The sequence below is a fragment of the Suncus etruscus genome, chromosome 12, assembly GCF_024139225.1.
Source record: "Suncus etruscus isolate mSunEtr1 chromosome 12, mSunEtr1.pri.cur, whole genome shotgun sequence".
Classification (NCBI taxonomy): Eukaryota; Metazoa; Chordata; class Mammalia; order Eulipotyphla; family Soricidae; genus Suncus; species Suncus etruscus.
In genome coordinates this window covers 18327230-18344419 of record NC_064859.1, presented here as the reverse complement: position 1 = coordinate 18344419, position 17190 = coordinate 18327230, and the positions used below count along the sequence as shown (strand labels likewise).

The window sequence follows — 17190 nt, the reverse complement described above, 5'->3', positions numbered from 1 at the left end:
TTGAGGGACAGTTCCACCAACAATCCTTACTGAACAGCTTACAAAGACAAGATGAAAAGTGGATAGAAACATCATGGTAGAAGAATATATAGAGAGTTACAGCAGTTAAAGAAAATACCCATAAAATATTCAAAAGATATATGTGTTCAATTTGTGTCCTTCTAAATAGTTCTGGGATTTGTTAGATCTACTGTATGTCTTTGGTCAGAGATTAGAACTGTGTGTTACTGAAGTTAAGAAGGGTAAATCTGGGGTACTGATGGTTGGGAGGAGCAAAATGGGCGGTTTGCAAAATGTAGACTGGTATGAAATTGCAAGTGACAGCCTGAGTATAGCTGAGCAGTTATCTGCCACCCCCCAGATCAAACTCCACCCCCTAAGCCAACCTCTGGAGCCGGCCTGGGAGTGGGGAAAACCCAGGGTGCCCCATCAGCTCCTCCCAGGAACCCACCTGGAGATCCGGAGGAAAGGGGGAGAGGGGGGTCGGGTGACCCAGGTCCGGGCCCCCCTACCCTAGGCCGGGCCAAAAGGCTGCTGGCACATGCGGAGGCCTGCCAGCTGCCTGCCCGTGCCGGCTAAAACTCCTGCTCCAGGAAGGAAGCAGGGGGACTATTCTTTAACCACACTATCAACATTTGTAGAATCCACAGGACACACAGAATGAAAATTCCTGTGGAGAGGCCAGAGAGATAGCATGGAGGCAGGGAGTTTGTTTTGCATGAAGAAGGACCGTGGTTCGAATCCCGGCATCCCAAAAGGTCCCCAGAGCCTGCCAGGAGTGATTTCTGAGTGTAGAGCCAGGAAGAACCCCTGAGCGCTGCTGGGTGTGATGCAAAGACAAAACAAAAATGAAAATGCCCATGGAAACTCTGCACATCAATAAGAATGTATGGAGTAGTGTTGGTACATCAATGCAAACACCAACGCTAACCACAGCAATACAGTTCTTAATGATTATGTAAAGAGAGGGCAAGAGCAAATGCCCTTTGCATTCAGCTCAAGTCTCCTATATACCTAAAACTGCTCTAAAAATAACATCTACTTCTCACTGAGTAGCAGAAGATGACACACAGCTATTAAACCAAAGCAAAGGCATTCCTCCATCTTCCTCTTTCCTTCAAACCTCTCCCTTTGATATAGAAAAGCCCATTTGAACCATTTGACCTCCCCGTTCCTGGTGAATTGATTTTAGTTTAATAAAGAAAAGTCAGTCTGGTTTGGTGTGATCAGAAAGACCACAGAAGCGATAGCACAGCGGTAAGGCATTTGCCTTGCACACAGCTGACCCAGGACGGAACACAGTTCGATCCCCCAGTCTCCCATATGGTCCCCTAAGCCAGGAGCAATTTCTGAGCTCAGAGCCAGGAGTAACCCCTGAACATCACCTGGTGTGGCCCAAAAACCCCAAACAAACAAAAAGACCATGAGGGAGAAGCCATTGACTCCATGGCTCTCTCCTGACAGGCTCAGCTTATTAATTCTTCGCATCTACCCTACCTTTATCAGACCATCGCCTGGGGGTGGAAACAGCATGTGGGATGATCTCACAATGTGTGGGGGTTTATTTTAGAGTATCACATTATGCATGAATAGGAATAAAAAAAATTTTAAGTTTACCAGGCCAGAGATGGCTCAAAGTGCTGAGTGCCTGCTTATATGTAGGAGGCCCCAGTTTGATCCTGCACTACCACATGGTCCCCAAGCACTGCCAGGTGGCTGAGTAAGAGAGAAAAATATTAACAAATGCCTACGTTCTCAAATTAAAATGTTAGGGGGAAAAGAAAACTAGTAACTTTGGTTACACAGATATTCTCGGCCAGAGAAAAGTTAATTTTAAAAATATCCAGTAACTGGATCTGACCAAACTGTTCACCAAATCCACAGCTCGGTGCCGATCTGTTGCTGTAACAGCTGGAGATGGAAAACAATGGCCTTTGAAAGTTAAAGCAGAATAAATGCTGTTCCAGGTTCACATTTTAATGAAATGCTAAGTACGTACAGGAGAGATGAATATAGTCATATTCATGAATACATCTAATTCTAATACATTCTAATTCTTAACTCGTGAACACAGTCTAAGTGCATGTATAAAACAGTCAAGGAATCAGGGCCCAATAATTGTTTTACATATTGAACTTATTGAAGTGGGGTACAAGGTTGAGGAGGAATAAATAAGAAAAAATATATATTGTCAACTCTTTAAGGAACTATAGATTTTTTTTTTTTTTTTGGTTTTTAGATTACAGCCGGTGGTACTCAGAGGTTACTCCTGGCTCTGAGCTCAGAAATAGCTCCTGGCAGGCATGGGGGACCATATGGGATGCTAGAATTCAAACCACTCTCCTGTATCAGCTGAGTGCAAGGCAAATACTCTACCACTGTGCTATCTCTTTGGCCCCAGAACTATAGATTCTTTCTTGGACAGTCACCCATGCTAACTGTCCACAAACTTCCTAGAAAGGCTCAGTTCGTAAATAAGTATTTTGGGCAATGTGACTACCCAGCTCCAATTTCAACAGTTCAACTCTTGTTATAGCAGAGCAAAAGCAAGAGTTGACATAAATGAGGTTGAATGGGTCCACAATGTTCTAATGATCCATTCTTTATGGAACAGGAAATAGCCAGATCTGGTGGGAGCCAAAGAGAAATCAAAACTGGTATCAACTTTGATACTAACGACCCTTACTGAGTAAATAAATTTTGCCCCTAGATGCTTTTATAGAAGATTTAAGGTAGGCATAAAAGAAGCAAATTCACTCACTGCCACATCAAAATTTTGAACCTATGAAATATTTCTCCTTCACCATGCTATTGGCCCATCAGTTACTTGAAATAATCACAATTCCCTAAGCATTTTTTTCTCTGCTCAAAATATTACCAATATCTTAAAGCAGTTCTTGGATTATGCATGGCAGTTTTTTATGGCCTATAATTATGATATCCTTTTCTTGTATGCATACAGTAGTTCATCGATGAATCTTTGATATAAAAATATTTGACATATGGTTCCAAAAATATGCAGTAATCAAGATCCAATTTAAACCTTTAAATTTAGCTGTCTTCAAATAAAAAAGGGACCAAATGCCCTTACTAAGTAGACACAGACCAGCTCTATACCAATGTTTTCAGTTTAGAAATCTTTTTTATCCCCCCAACAAAAATATTACCATTTTATCGAAAAATATTTTGTATAGATTTTATCAAATTTTATATCCAAGGTTATAATTCTAAACATTAATTTGCAGTTATTAGCAAAAAATATAAAAGTACTTTGGGATAACTTGAAGAGAAAAGAGTATTTTGAAATCAAAGAATAGATTGAAGAGTCTTTTTTATGCATCAAAAACTGTCAGTAGAACTTATATGTACAATTGGAATTACAGTGAACTTTACCCAGCAATGTTACCAGTCATCCTTTCTGAGAAAACCAACAAGGGAAGAGGATACACAGGTTTGCAGCCAGACTGGCCCAGGGGCCCACTGACACAAACAGAGTTGCGTTCTTTTTTGAGGGTCATTCATTCCTAATTATAGAAATTATACCCTGAATCCTGAAATCATGTTAGTGCCAGTTTTGTTTTATACCCTACAAACTAAATTTGATCCATCAAGAATACTTTTGGGGGAGGGTCAGAGTGATAGCACAGTAGGCAGGTGTTTACCTTGTATGCCACCCACCTGGATTGGATTTCCAGCAGTCTATATGGTTCCCCAAAGCTGCCAAGATTGATCTCTGAGTGCAGAGCCATGAATAAGACCTGGGCACTGCTGAGTGTGGCCCCCAAAACCAAAACAACAAACAAAAATAAAAGACACCCGAATTCCTAGTGAACCATGCTGTGGGCCCGAATTGGGCTCTAACACGCATGACATGTGCTGTGCCACTCAACCTACCTCCCCAGCCTGGTACAGACCTAACTGTACAACAGAAGATTAAGGGATGCTCACAAATTGCAGGTACGTGTTGCCCAAGTTATTACTCACATGGAATTAACTTTGTCCTCGGGTCCTTGCAACTGGCCTGTCACGGTGCCTTGCCTGGTGTTCATCACCCAGCCCACCACGCCCATTTTATTAGCTTCCTTTTCTGTGTACTGGTTTCAAGAGAAAACAAGAAGTTAAGTCCAGCACCAATAGTCTGAATTCATAAGATACTTGACCTCAAGCAATGCCATGCAGGTTTCTTTTTTCTAAGGTGCAAATGATAGGGACAGGAATATGGGTTGGAGGTTGGGCAGCATGTAATGTGCTCAGGAGCCTGGAATTTGACTCCTGGCTCCACATAGCCCCACACAGAGTCAGTGTGGACCCTCCCAGAAGAAAAAAGGGGAGCAATGCCAAAAACTGAGTAGCATCTATAGCATTACCTCGGTTCACAGGAACCTTCACTTAGATGGGATTTGTGGGCTTAAATTTCACTTTCACTCAAGATAATCCTTATCACAAGGAAGTAAACTGATACTTGAGAATTATTTCTGAACTATCCTTTTTCCTATGTGTTCTGATGGCAATAAAATTCAGTTCCATAGACCCCTTCACCTGCTACCCCTAAAGTGCATGTTCATATGGGTTCCAAATGAAATCACTTCCACGTCTCAAGCACTGAAGTAAAATATACTCAGTTATAAATCCGTAGAGGGGTCTCAAACTCAATTTACCTGCGGGCCGCAGGAGGCAAAGTCTGGGTGATCCTTGAGTGCAAAGTCAGTAGTAAGCCTTGAACGTTGGGGAATGTGACCCAAACAACTAAAACAAAACAAAACAAAAAAGATCCCTCCAGGGCAGGGCCACAAAATGCTGTACAGAGGGCCGCAAACGGCCTGCGGGCCACGAATTTATAAACTCTTCAATGAAAATATTCCGATATTCTCTGCTGACTCCGAATTTGTTACACAGATAATAATTGTCTGAGAGTTCATGTCTAGCCCTAGGAATAAACTTAAAAATGTCTTTTGTTCCTGGTTCCCAATTCAATAAAGCTACAAAAAATATCTTGATATTGAACTATCTTCCCTATGTCACTATGAAATTATTGTGGACTCATCTCTGAGAAGGTCTTAAAAGCATGTTCTTCTCTTTGGAGGTTCTTGATCATCCAAAATCTTCTATGTCCCTGACTAGTGGAAGCAATACAAACAAGCAGGCCTGGGACAGGAGCCAGTTCTGAAAACAGGCAAATGGCCCAGATATGAAAGACAAAGGGGCAATCACAAAGAACAAGAACAACTAGTGCTCGCATGGATGTGGGGACAAATGGACTCTCATTCTCTGCTAGTGGGAATATAAATTGATCCAGCCTTTTTGGAAAACAATAAGGATATTTCTAAAGAAATAAAAAGCTAGAAAGTGAGCTCCATATGATGTAACAATACTACTCCTAAGGAACCCAAAAATCACCATACAGAAAAGCCCTCTGCATTCCTTTGTTCATCACAGTACTACTTACAATAACCAGAATATGAAAACAACCCAAGTACCTGAGAACAGAGGAGTGGCCAAAGAAACTGTGGTACATCTACCCAATAAATATCATACAACTATTAGAAAAAAGTCATAAAATTTGCTTAAATATGGATGTATATGAAAAGTAATATGATAAATGGGAGGAAGAGGAATAAACATGATCTCATTCATTTGTGAGATAAGAAAATATGGTGGAAGGGGGTAATGTTACATTGGTGAAGGGGGGTGTTCTGGTTATGACTGTAAAAAAAAAAAGAAAATATGGTAATCATATCCAGAGGACAATAGAGATGTGGGCCAGGAGGACCAGTCTATAGTAGTAAGCTTGCAACAAAGAGTTGTGAATGCATCTAGGACTAAGGGACCTCTATGACAATTATAATTGGAACTGGTCACTCTGGAAACAAAGGAGATAAAGTGATATGCATGGTACACTTCATTAGCAATAGTGCAAACCATAATATCAAAAAGAAAAGAAAAGGGGAGGAATTGGAATAATGAAAGCATCATTAACAGATTTGTAAATCATGACATTCCAGTCAATAAAGAAAAAAATAATTTAGTGAGTCTTAATAAAAAAAAAAGCCAGTGACTTGGAAGAAATACAGAAATTTCTTCATTTACTGTCAGGACAGAAAAATAATAGACTAAGAACTACCTAGAAGCAGCTTGTTCTCTCCCTCTCTATCATTAGAATAACTGTGGAAAAAGGCTGGAGAAATAGCACAGTAGGTAGAGCATTTGCCTTGAACCCGGGTTCAATCCCCAGCATGTGTTGCCCAAAACCCATCAGGAGTAGCTTCTGAGCGTAGAGCCAGGAGTAACCCTTGGGCACCACTGGATGTGACCAAATAAATAAATAAAAGAATAACTGTAGAAAAAATTAGCTCCCCAAAAGGAAAACAAAATGCATTGACTTACCATTCTGAAGCAAACACCTATAAAAAAAAAGATAAAAAGAAATATTAGTTGGTCTGCCTGTAAAACATTTCCAGACTTAACTTTCATCCAGCTTATTAAACAGTAAGTGATGAGAAGAACAGGACTTTTAATATCTGAATGTATTCAGACGGTGTATTTTTATTATTATTTCTTTTTAAATGTAAAGAGAAAGGAAGATTATCTTGGAGGAAAATCAAATCCCTTCTTTCCCAGTTTCAAACCATCTCCTCTGCTTGAAGCTCCATGTTATACTCAAACTAAAATCCAGCCTGGCTCTAACGGTCTCTGAGCTCTTTCTTAAGGCTGTGAGAGCATCTTACAGCTTCAATCTTTGCTCAGAACAATCAAATTAGCTTCTGTGCACAACACACCATGTATGTTTCTGTTTCCTGGCCTTGCAATTATTAGTCCCTCTATCAGCAATGTTCTTTCCATGGGTCCTCTCATAACTCGCACCTTTTCATTCGTATGTCTGCATTAATGCTATCTCCTCAGAAAATATTCTTTGATAAATTTATCTAAAACAGCCATCCACCCCATATGCTTCCTGGATATGCCTCGAATTTATTATTGCATGATATTATTATGTCTGGGGGGTGTTTATTAATTTCCAGTCCCCACTGGAAATTTTATTAAGCCATAATTTTTGTTTTATTTTGTTTCAGGGTGACACCCAGTAATAATTAGGGTTTATCTGTGCTTCGAGATCACTCCTGCAGGGCTAAGGGAATCATCTAGGAGGCCAGGAATCGAACCCAGGTCATCCATACCCAAAGCAAGTACCCTAACTATTGCCCTACTGCTCTCGCCCCTGGCAGGACTTTTTTCTGTCTTATTCAGTTGTGTCTTCAGCAGCTAGAGCAAAACTTGGCACAAGGAAAAGCAAATGAAAGAAAAATTAACTACTAAATATTTAAGTGAAGCACTTAACTTTTCTATAAAAATTCATTACTAGCACTGAAATATGTATTCAACCTTCTGATTATGATTCAAGCTTAATTTCAAAGTGATGATAAATTTACTTCACTCAAATCCAGGAATAATCACAAAAATTTTGTGCTAATCTGAGCTGAACTCAACCTAAATATATTATATACATTGAATATATTCTATAGAGCATATGCTAGAGAGAACAGCAAAAATAACTGGATTATAGATGAACTGACCAATAAATATTAAATGAGGGTGTTAGCTATAAAGACATAAAAAAGAAATGATTAAATTGTTTTTCTTATACAACCTTAGTATTTTAGATGAATAAAATATGACATCTAAATTTATAACTAAGAATGGTAAGGGCATACACATTTATTTTAAAAACCTTAAAGGAGTGGAACTTAAGGTTTAGCCTTTAAATTTAAAAGCCATAATTTTAAGTCCATATGTTTGACAAACTGGGTAGATAATACAAGTGTCATACATTTATTTAAGAATTGATAGAAATAAGACTTAAATAGATAATATGTAAATGACTCCATCTGTATTTTAGCTGAAACTCCGGCTTTTAGTTATAGAACTCATGTTGTGAGAGGATCAACTTGCTGCAACATGTCCTTCTGTGTCAAAATTTGGGAAATAATATGGAACGTAAAATAGATACTCTTAAATTTAACTTATGTATCATATGAGGTATGGCAGGCACTGTTAGTTGCCCCCCAAATTCAAGGACATCCAAGTCATCCAGCTAAAAACTCTGGGGTATCTTCAGGAGGGAGGTAACCAAGTGCCTGCCCTAATGCAGCCCTGCCAGTCACATCCACCCCTACAGCTGCTGCTTTGCAAACCACCCAACCTGACTGCTTCATCTCTGCAAACCAAACCCACAGAAAAATTCAGTTTTGGGGGGTTGAAAACTATGGGGTCTTCTCAGTATGGGGGAGGGCAGACTCCCACCCAGCCTCTCTACTTCCAGAAGCCCCAGCAGCCATACCCACAGAGCACAGGCCCACCAAGTAGGCTCACAGGCCCATTTCTAACAGTGGTCCTCAAACTATGGCCCGCGGGCCACATATTGTATTTGTATCTGTTTTGTTTCTTCATTGCAAAATAAGATATATGCAGTGTGCATAAGAATTCGTTCATGGGCCTGGAGAGATAGCACAGCGGCGTTTGCCTTGCAAGCAGCCGATCCAGGACCAAAGGTGGTTGGTTTGAATCCCGGTGTCCCATATAGTCCCCTGTGCCTGCCAGGAGCTATTTCTGAGCAGACAGCCAGGAGTAACCCCTGAGCACCGCTGGGTGTGGCCCAAAAACCAAAAAAAAAAAAAAAAAAAAAAGCATTCGTTCATAAGTTTTGTTTTTACTATAGTCAGACCCTCCAATGGTCTGAGGGATAGTGAACTGGCCCCATGTTTAAAAAGTTTGAGGACCCCTGCTAGAACCTGAGGTCTCAATGTAGCCATGGGACACCTTCAAATTCCTCGATCCTGATGGTCCAGTAAAGCACAGCAAATCAGAAGGGAAATTCACCTAGAAGCCCACTTAGGTCCATGAACAAAAACAACACAGAAGGCTCAAGAAGTAACAAACAATTTAGGAAAACCGGCACAATGACTTAAGGACCTATTGTCTAACAGTTGCACAAACTTTTTCTTACTTGTATGTTCTGATAATTCCATTAACGGTTTAGTTGCAACAAGCAAGATAAAATAAATTATTCTGTGCCTGAAAAGGATACAGGCTTGGGGATGGGGGATAGGAAGCTGGGGGAAATTGTAGAAAATGTTACAGTGATGGTAGTTTTGGTGTTGGAATACTTAGAACATCAGAAACAACTTTATTAAAAATGTCTTTGGCGGGGCCGGCGAGGTGGCGCTAGAGGTAAGATGTCTGCCTTACAAGCGCTAGCCAAGGAAGGACGAAGGTTCGATCCCCCGGCGTCCCATATGGTCCCCCCCAAGCCAGGGGCAATTTCTGAGCACTTAGCCAGGAGTAACCCCTGAGCATCAAACGGGTGTGGCCCGAAAAAAAAACCCAAAAAACAAAACAAACAAAAGAATGTCTTTGGCTGGTCCAATGGCAGTGGTTTATCAGAACTTATTAACGTTAGTATCACAAAAGTTGGTATATAACCTCCCCCCCACTGCTCAATTTGACTGGCTTAAAAAAAAAAAGAATGTCTTTTTAAACCATGGCATTTAAATAAAGTAAAAAATAAAAAATAAAAGGCTAAGGAACAGTGGAAAACACCAATGACCGAAGGCTCTATATCTAGATTTGCAAAGGGACCTGAGAAGCAAATCAGCTGGTTGTCATGTGATCTCCTACAAATGTAATTTCCTTGATTTCAAAAATGAAAAACAAATTATGAGCTAATTCTTTGAGTCCAGGGTCTTAAGATCCTCATTCTACCAAAGTGTCAGATTTTACTTAAGAACTGAGGCAGGGGAGAGAATATCTAATCCCTTGACATGCAATTGAGTCCTCAGAGATATTTTCAATTCAAACATATGAGAAAGGAGATAATGATACCTTGCTGGCGGTGGAAATGGTTTTGTGATAAGCTTCATTAAGTCAATTAACGCAGGGATCAATTTTCACTCCAGGACAACTAATCATTTGCCACCTTTTCCAGTTTTGTTTTCATATTGCTGAAACTATGTTCCTTGGGACTGTTTTATATAATCAAAGACAATTTCATTGTCCAATCTAGATTGTATCCATATCAATTGCTCCCAAGGACCATCTTAACAAGAATGGGGCTCAGTGGTAGAGCACATGTAACACTCGGGGTTTAATTCCTAACTCCATAAACAAACAAACAAACAAACATACAAAAAGGAATTAGATTAAAATGAATGTTTTCAATAATATCTTCTTCCTTTGTAAATTGATTTTTAGTCATTACTTCTAAAGGGCAATTTACCCTAAGTAAATCCAATTGCACTTAGTTTCCACTAAAGTTTGTCTTATTCTGTCCCTTCTAAAATGTACTTCTATGTCCCTTTGGCTAATGCCTACCTTACATTATGATTACTTCTACATAGTGATTGATTATATTGATTATATATTGATATATTGATTATACTATATTATATGTTATATTCATATAATATATTATAAGAATATAATTATAATATAATAATATATTATATATTGATATTGTATATTGATTATATGCTACATTCACAGATTATTCCCATGTATATTAAGTGAATATCCATAGTCAGACACACAAGACATATATAAAAAAACAAATGATTTGCATTTATGTCCTAGCCATTCTACAAGAAAACTGTGAGCAGTCCGTAACTATTTCAACTGATCCAGAAGGGCCAGAGTTTGATAGGCCAGCAGGGAAGGCATTTGCCTTCACACAACTGACCCAGGTTCGATCCCTAGCATCTCACAGGGCCCCTGCGCACCGCCAGAAGTGGTTCCTGAGTGCAGAGCGAGGAGCTGAGCTGTGGGCATCTCAGGGTGTGACCCCAAAAGGAAAAAATTTAAAAATATTAAATAAAAATGAATCAAGTGACTCGGAAACAAAGCGTATGCAAAAAGCCCTCTGAGATGCATGTACCCAGGAATACCATCTGATCTGTCTGACCAACTGCGCCTCCAAAATCAAGTCCTGCCCCGAGTTCCGGGTCCCTAACTGGGGCCACTGACTGGGTCAGGAACTGGGTCAGGAACGGGAACCCCAGCGCCCCGGCAGGCCCAACGCGCCCTCCCCGCGCCCGCTGCTGAGTCACGGCGGGAGGGACACGCGCCCCGAGGGTCCCCGCACGGCCCCGCACCCCGCGTCCCCCGCCCGACCCCGCGCCCGCAGGCCGCACGCACCCTGCACCATCCCGTGCACCTCGTAGTTGACCGATCTGAGCGCGGAGGCCATGGCGAGGCGGGTGCGGGCCGGGCGGGTGCGCGGACGGGCGCGGGGCGGGCGTTGGTCACGCGGGCGCCCTTGGCGGACTTGGGGACCGCAGCGGAGCTGGCCGCGAGCCGGCGGGACTGAGCGCGGTGACAAGTAGTCAGGCCTGTTGGGGATGCTCACTCTGGCAGGGACTGGATAGACAGAGACAGACACAGAGAGATAGACACACAGAGGGGGACAGAGACAGGACAGAAAGACAGTCAGAGAGACAGACACACAGAAAGACCGGCAGAGACAAAAAGAGACAGACACACAGAGAGGGACAGAGCGAGAGACAGAGTCGGAGACACACAAAGAGAGACAGACACAGAAAGACAGACAGAGACAGACACAGAGACAGAACCAGAGACCCAAAGAGAGACAGACAGAGACACAGAAAGACAGGCAGAGACAGAGTCAGAGAGATAGACACACAGAGAAGGACAGACAGACAGAGAGACAGAGTCAGAGAGAAACAGATAGAGACACAGAAAGACAGGCAGAGACAGAAACAGAGAGAGACACACACAGAGGGACAGAGACAAACACAGAGTCAGAGAGACACAAAATAGAGACAGAAACAGATATATAGAGAGAGATACACAGAGAGAGACAGACACAGAGAGACAGAGTCAGAGAGACCCAAAGAGAGACAGACAGAGACACAGAAGACAGGCAAAGACAGAAACAGAGAGACACACAGAGAGAAGGACAGAGACAGACACAGAGAGAGACACAAAGAGAGACAGAGACAGAAACAGAAAGACAGAGACACAGGAACAGAGAGACAGAGAGAGAAGTAGAGAGGCAGACAGGAGGGAAACTGGGACATTCAAAGGTGGCAGGAGACCTGCACTGGTAAAGGGTGTTCAGCATTGTAAGTCTGAACAACTTTGTCATCCAGGTGTTTAAATAAAAGGAAAAGAAAATTAAAAGTTTTCTGCCACCTGCTTTGTTAGCTGCCAACCCCATCTGGAATATACCAATGATCAACTGGCACTTGGCTAGCAAATGGTGGCATCAGGTTGCCATCAACTGTCCTAACAGCTCCTCCAACCTAGTCATGCAATAAAGTCCACAGCACTGGCCTTCCAGTCCAAGCCTTCCTCCCCTCCCCTACTCTTTCCTCCTAGACCCTTCCCTTCCTTTCCATCTTCTCCCCTCCGCTCCCTTCCTATTAACCACAGGACCAAACAACTCCTTCTGCTTAGGGGCATCACTGCACTAACCTCTCAATCTGTCTTCCTTTCATCAACCAGAGTGTCAAGAACCCACCCAGGTTTTAGGCCTTTGGGGGACGGTGATGGTTGTTTGTTTATTCTTTCCAGTGACATTGACTATTTCTACAAATCTCTTCAGCACCACTTCCACACACTCTAAATTACAAATAACCTAAAGTCAAGGTGTGAGTTGTTTTCTACATCAAACATACTCTTTAGCATAAATTCTTGCTCTTGTGTCTACTTTATTGGGAAACCTCCATCTCACTGGTTCTTAACTGTGGCCTGGTTCTTAACACATGAAAATCACCAGGGAGCCCCTCTATTAGGTTTTATTATCAGGCTCACAGATGCCTAAAGGTTTGGGTTTGAAGCCTGCAGTTATTCCAGAATCAGTAGTGCTCAGCGTGATAGAGCTAAGGATGACAAGCACACACCCAGGCACTCTCTCCTTCGCCCTCTCCTCAGCCCCATAATGTAGTACCCAAATAAATCCACTCCTGTGTAGGTGAGATTATTCTGTAACTGAAGCTTGATCCATGCAATTGTCTGGGAACCAACTTTTCATAATAGAAGATCAAAGTTCAGGAAGATTGAAAACTCAAATATGCCATCAATAAAGGAGCATTAAAATGTTCAGTGGTCGGGACATTCCAATACATTCTCAGATCCATCCTGCCAACATGGCCCTGCGAGCTCCCAAACCATATTGGCAGCAGCCTGTTAGTAGGACTAATTGGGGGTCCTCAAATTCAACCTTGACTGCAAAATGTCAGCAGTGACTCCTGGCCTCAGAAGCACAAAAATAAAAAAATTGTTACAACTTGCACAGAAATATGTTCAAGACTTACAGAGAGAAGAAATTAAGATTTAAGAAAATAGGGGCCGGGCGGTGGCGCAAGAGGTAAGGTGCCTGCCTTGCCTGCACTAGCCTTGGACGGACCACAGTTCAATCCCCCGGCGTCCCGTATGGTCCCTCAAGCCAGGAGCAACTTCTGAGCTCATAGCCAGGAGTAACCCCTGAGCATTACCGGGTGTGGTCCCCCCCAAAAAAAAAAGATTTAAAAAAATAAGCCATGGGGCTGGAGTGATACTATAGCTGGGGGGAGGTTGTTTGCCTTGCAAGTGGCTGACCAGGCTTCAATCCCTGCCATCTCATAAGGTCCCTGAGCCTGCCAGGAGTGATTTCTGAGCACAGAGCCAGGAATATCCTCTGAGCACCAACATGCATGGCCCAAAAACAAAAGAAAGAAAGAAAGAAAGAAAGAAAGAAAGAAAGAAAGAAAGAAAGAAAGAAAGAAAGAAAGAAAGAAAGAAAGAAAGAAAGAAAGAAAGAAAGAAAGAAAGTAAGAAAGAAAAGAAAGAAAGAAAGAAAGAAAGAAGAGGAAGAAAGAAAGAAAGAAGAAAGAAAGAAAGAAAGAAAGAAAGAAAGAAAGAAAGAAAGAAAGAAAGAAAGAAAGAAAGAAAGAAAGAAAGAAAGAAAGAAAGAAAGAAAGAAAGAAAGAAAGAAAGAAAGAAAGTAAAGAAAGAAAGAAAGAAAGAAAGAAAGAAAGAAAGAAAGAAAGAAAGAAAGAAAAGAGAAAAGAGAAAGAAAGAAAGAAAGAAAGAAAGAAAGAAAGAAAGAAAGAAAGAAAGAAAGAAAGAAAGAAAGAAAGAAAGAAAGAAAGAAAGAAAGAAAGAAAGAAAGAAAGAAAGAAAGAAAGAAAGAAGAGAGAAAGAAAGAAGAGAGAAAGAAAAAGAAAAGGCAGCCAAAATCACAATAAAACCATCCCTGGTGTTTTGAAAAGCAATTTCCTATTGAGAGATCACAGCATAAGGACTTACATAACCATGTTCTGTACATTTCTTACATATGCTTCCTTTGTGTCTACTTGCTTCATAGCTAAACCATTTGAATTGGAAAGGAAATGATCATGAAGAAACATTTTAAGAAACCATCTTGATTGTTATAAATCTTAGTTTTCTGGTCTATTGCTGCCATCTACCAACTTGATCAGGCAGCAGCAAACCCATAGAATATTGATTGCTTATTCTATCCAGTAATACATTCTCTGAGTAACTGTTAACACCTTCGAAGTTCTCTCTCATTTCTGGGTTACCTTTCTAAATGTCCTCAGTCTAAATGTCTAAATGTCATCAGTGCTCAAGGACACTTCAGGCCCTAAAGTACCTCTGGAGGGCCAGAGAGAAAGCACAGGGCGTTTGCCTTGCACATAGCTGATCCAGGACAGATTGTGGTTAGAATCCCAGCATCCCATATGGTCCCCCGTGCCTGCCAGGAGCGATTTCTGAGTGCAGAGCCAGGAGTGAACAAAAAAACAAAACCAAAAAAAAAAAAAAAACGTACCTATGAAGAGGCCACTATATAAATATTTAAGTTTTCAGAAAAATAGGGATGCAAATGTATTGAAGAAACAATAATTTTTTAAAAGATCATGAATAAGAATTTCCCAGAGTTGGCCGGAGAGATAGCTTGGCAGTAAGGCATTTGCTTTTTATGCAGAAGGTCGGTGGTTCGAATCCCGGCATCCCATTTGGTCCCCTGAGCCTGCCAGGAGCGATTTCTTAGCCTGGAGCCAGGAGTAACCCCTGAGTGCTGCCGGGTGTGACCCAAACCCCCCCCCAAATTTTCCAGAGTTGAGGATGACAGGCACAGAAATCCAAGAGGTCTGATGGGTCCCAGTGAAATAGACCCAATTAGGAAAATTCCAAAACACATTATATTCAAAATGACCAAATCCAAAGATAGAGACAGAATATTTAAAAGTAGCAAAAAAAAAAAAAAAAAAAAAAGTGCAAGTCCTAAGATGTACAGTAGAGCTAGCAAATGACTGAGAATATGGAAGCACAGAGTCCAAGAGAATGGAGACTTAGTACTCAAACTTACTGAAACAAGCACGTTGTCAGGAATCTCTCTCCAGTGAGATCATCATTCAGAGCTGAAAGAGTAACATAGAGCTCCAGGGACCAACTAGCTTCAGCTTTGGGAATTCCTAGCTAGAAACCAGTTTTGCAAGAAGTATTAAAAAAGCACCTTCAGGGCTGAGCTATAGCAGAGTAAATAGGGCATTTGCCCTGCATGCTGCCAACCCAGGTTCCATCCCTGGCATTTCATATAGTCCCCAGAACCTGCCAAGAGTGATTTCTGAAGGCAGAGCCAGGAGTAACCCCTGAGTGCAGCCGGGTAAGGCCCAAAATTCAAACTAAAACAAACAAATAATAATATAAGAGCTCCTTCAGAGAACCAGTCCATGGTAGAAAGCTTGCCACAAGAGTGGTGAATGCAGTTAGGATAGTGAACAGTCAGTCCACTGTGACAATGATAGTTGGAACTGATTATTATGGACAAGAACTGGGTGTTGAAAGGGGATAAAGTGATATGCATGGTACCCCTTCATTAGCAATAGTGCAAACCATTGTATTGAAAAAGAAAAGAGAGAGCGCGCGAGAGAGAGAAGTAAAATGTCAACCCTGCATACAGTCAGATGTGGAACAAAAGCAACAACAACAACAACAACAAAATCACTTTCATTTGAACAGAGTGATTAAAACACAGCTGGTAGAACAGCAAAAAGGGTGTTTGCCTTGCTGGGTTCATTTTTAGGTATCCCATATGGTCCCTGAACCTGCCAGGAGTAACCCCTGAGCAGCAGCGTGTGGCCTAAAAAAATCTGTATATGTATTTATGTACATATATACACAGATGATATATTATATATATATAATATATATATATATATAAAAACATGACTCACCAGCAAACAGAGTCACACTGTTTGTATACCCAATGAAATGGGAAACCCTGAGTCATGCTGGGGATAGAAATGGGGTTGGCTGCATGCAAGGCTAGCACTGTAGCCCTGTACCATCTCTCTGGCTCTATTTCTTGAAAAAAGACTATTTTTTTGGTTTTTGGGCCACACCTGGCAGTGCTCAGGGATTAATCTCATTTTTTAACATCCTGCATTTTGGGCACAACAGATAAATGAACGATACATTATCAGTAGTTAAAGTCTACAACTTAATTTATGGTTCATCTCACCTTTTTCTTGATTTATCATTAGTTTATAATATAGCATAATTTCAAAATTACACGATTTCCCTTTGACACCTCTGTGTGTATAAAATTTACTACAGAAGTTTCAACTCACTGCCGGACAGACCCTTCACCCACCCCCAGTCTCTTAGAACCAATTGAATTTTCACTAAAACTTAAAGTTGGTTTTGTTATCAGTTTATTTGCTTATTTATTCATATTCCATATATGAGTGAAATAATCTGGAATGGTCTTTCATGTCCTTAGTTGTTTCACTTAGCAGAATTACCCTGAGCTTTATCTATTTGGTGCTAACTGATAGTTTCATCTCTCAAAATGCTAGTAATATTTCACATGAAGCCGCTCACAGATTCCTTAAGTCACCTGTCAATAGTCACTTTTGTTTATTTCCTGTTTGGCTATTTTAAATAATTCTAATGGTTCACTTGTTGAATTGTACAGGACTGTAAGTTTCATCAAATAGTTTCATCACCATTACAGTATCCTATAAAATAATTCCATTGCCCTAAAATTCCCTTCTATTCTTGAATTTATCTTTTATTCCTTCCTCCAATATGTGCAATTTTTAATAAATTGCTCTAGAAATGATTACATCAACAGCAGTGTAAAATTTGTATTTGATTATTTTTATCATGTATACATGAAACTTAGAATGCCTA

General features: G+C 40.9%; 2 protein-coding genes across 3 annotated transcripts in view; both read right to left on the bottom strand.

Annotated features, from left to right (window-relative positions):
* Positions 1 to 11314, bottom strand: part of ACYP2 (acylphosphatase 2) — a 115396-nt gene extending 104082 nt beyond the window's left edge. The window contains exons 1-3 of one of the 2 annotated variants that reach the window (XM_049784809.1): positions 11185 to 11314; positions 6385 to 6401; positions 3985 to 4094 (exon numbers count right to left, since the gene is read on the bottom strand). In XM_049784809.1, the coding sequence (XP_049640766.1) occupies positions 3985 to 4094; positions 6385 to 6401; positions 11185 to 11236 (179 nt within the window). In that variant the 5' untranslated portion in view covers positions 11237 to 11314. The remainder of the gene's footprint in view (positions 1 to 3984; positions 4095 to 6384; positions 6402 to 11184) is intronic. The other variant, XM_049784808.1, reaches the window with a different exon arrangement.
* ERLEC1 (endoplasmic reticulum lectin 1) overlaps positions 1 to 17190 on the bottom strand; it is a 548089-nt gene that overhangs the window by 343985 nt on the left and 186914 nt on the right.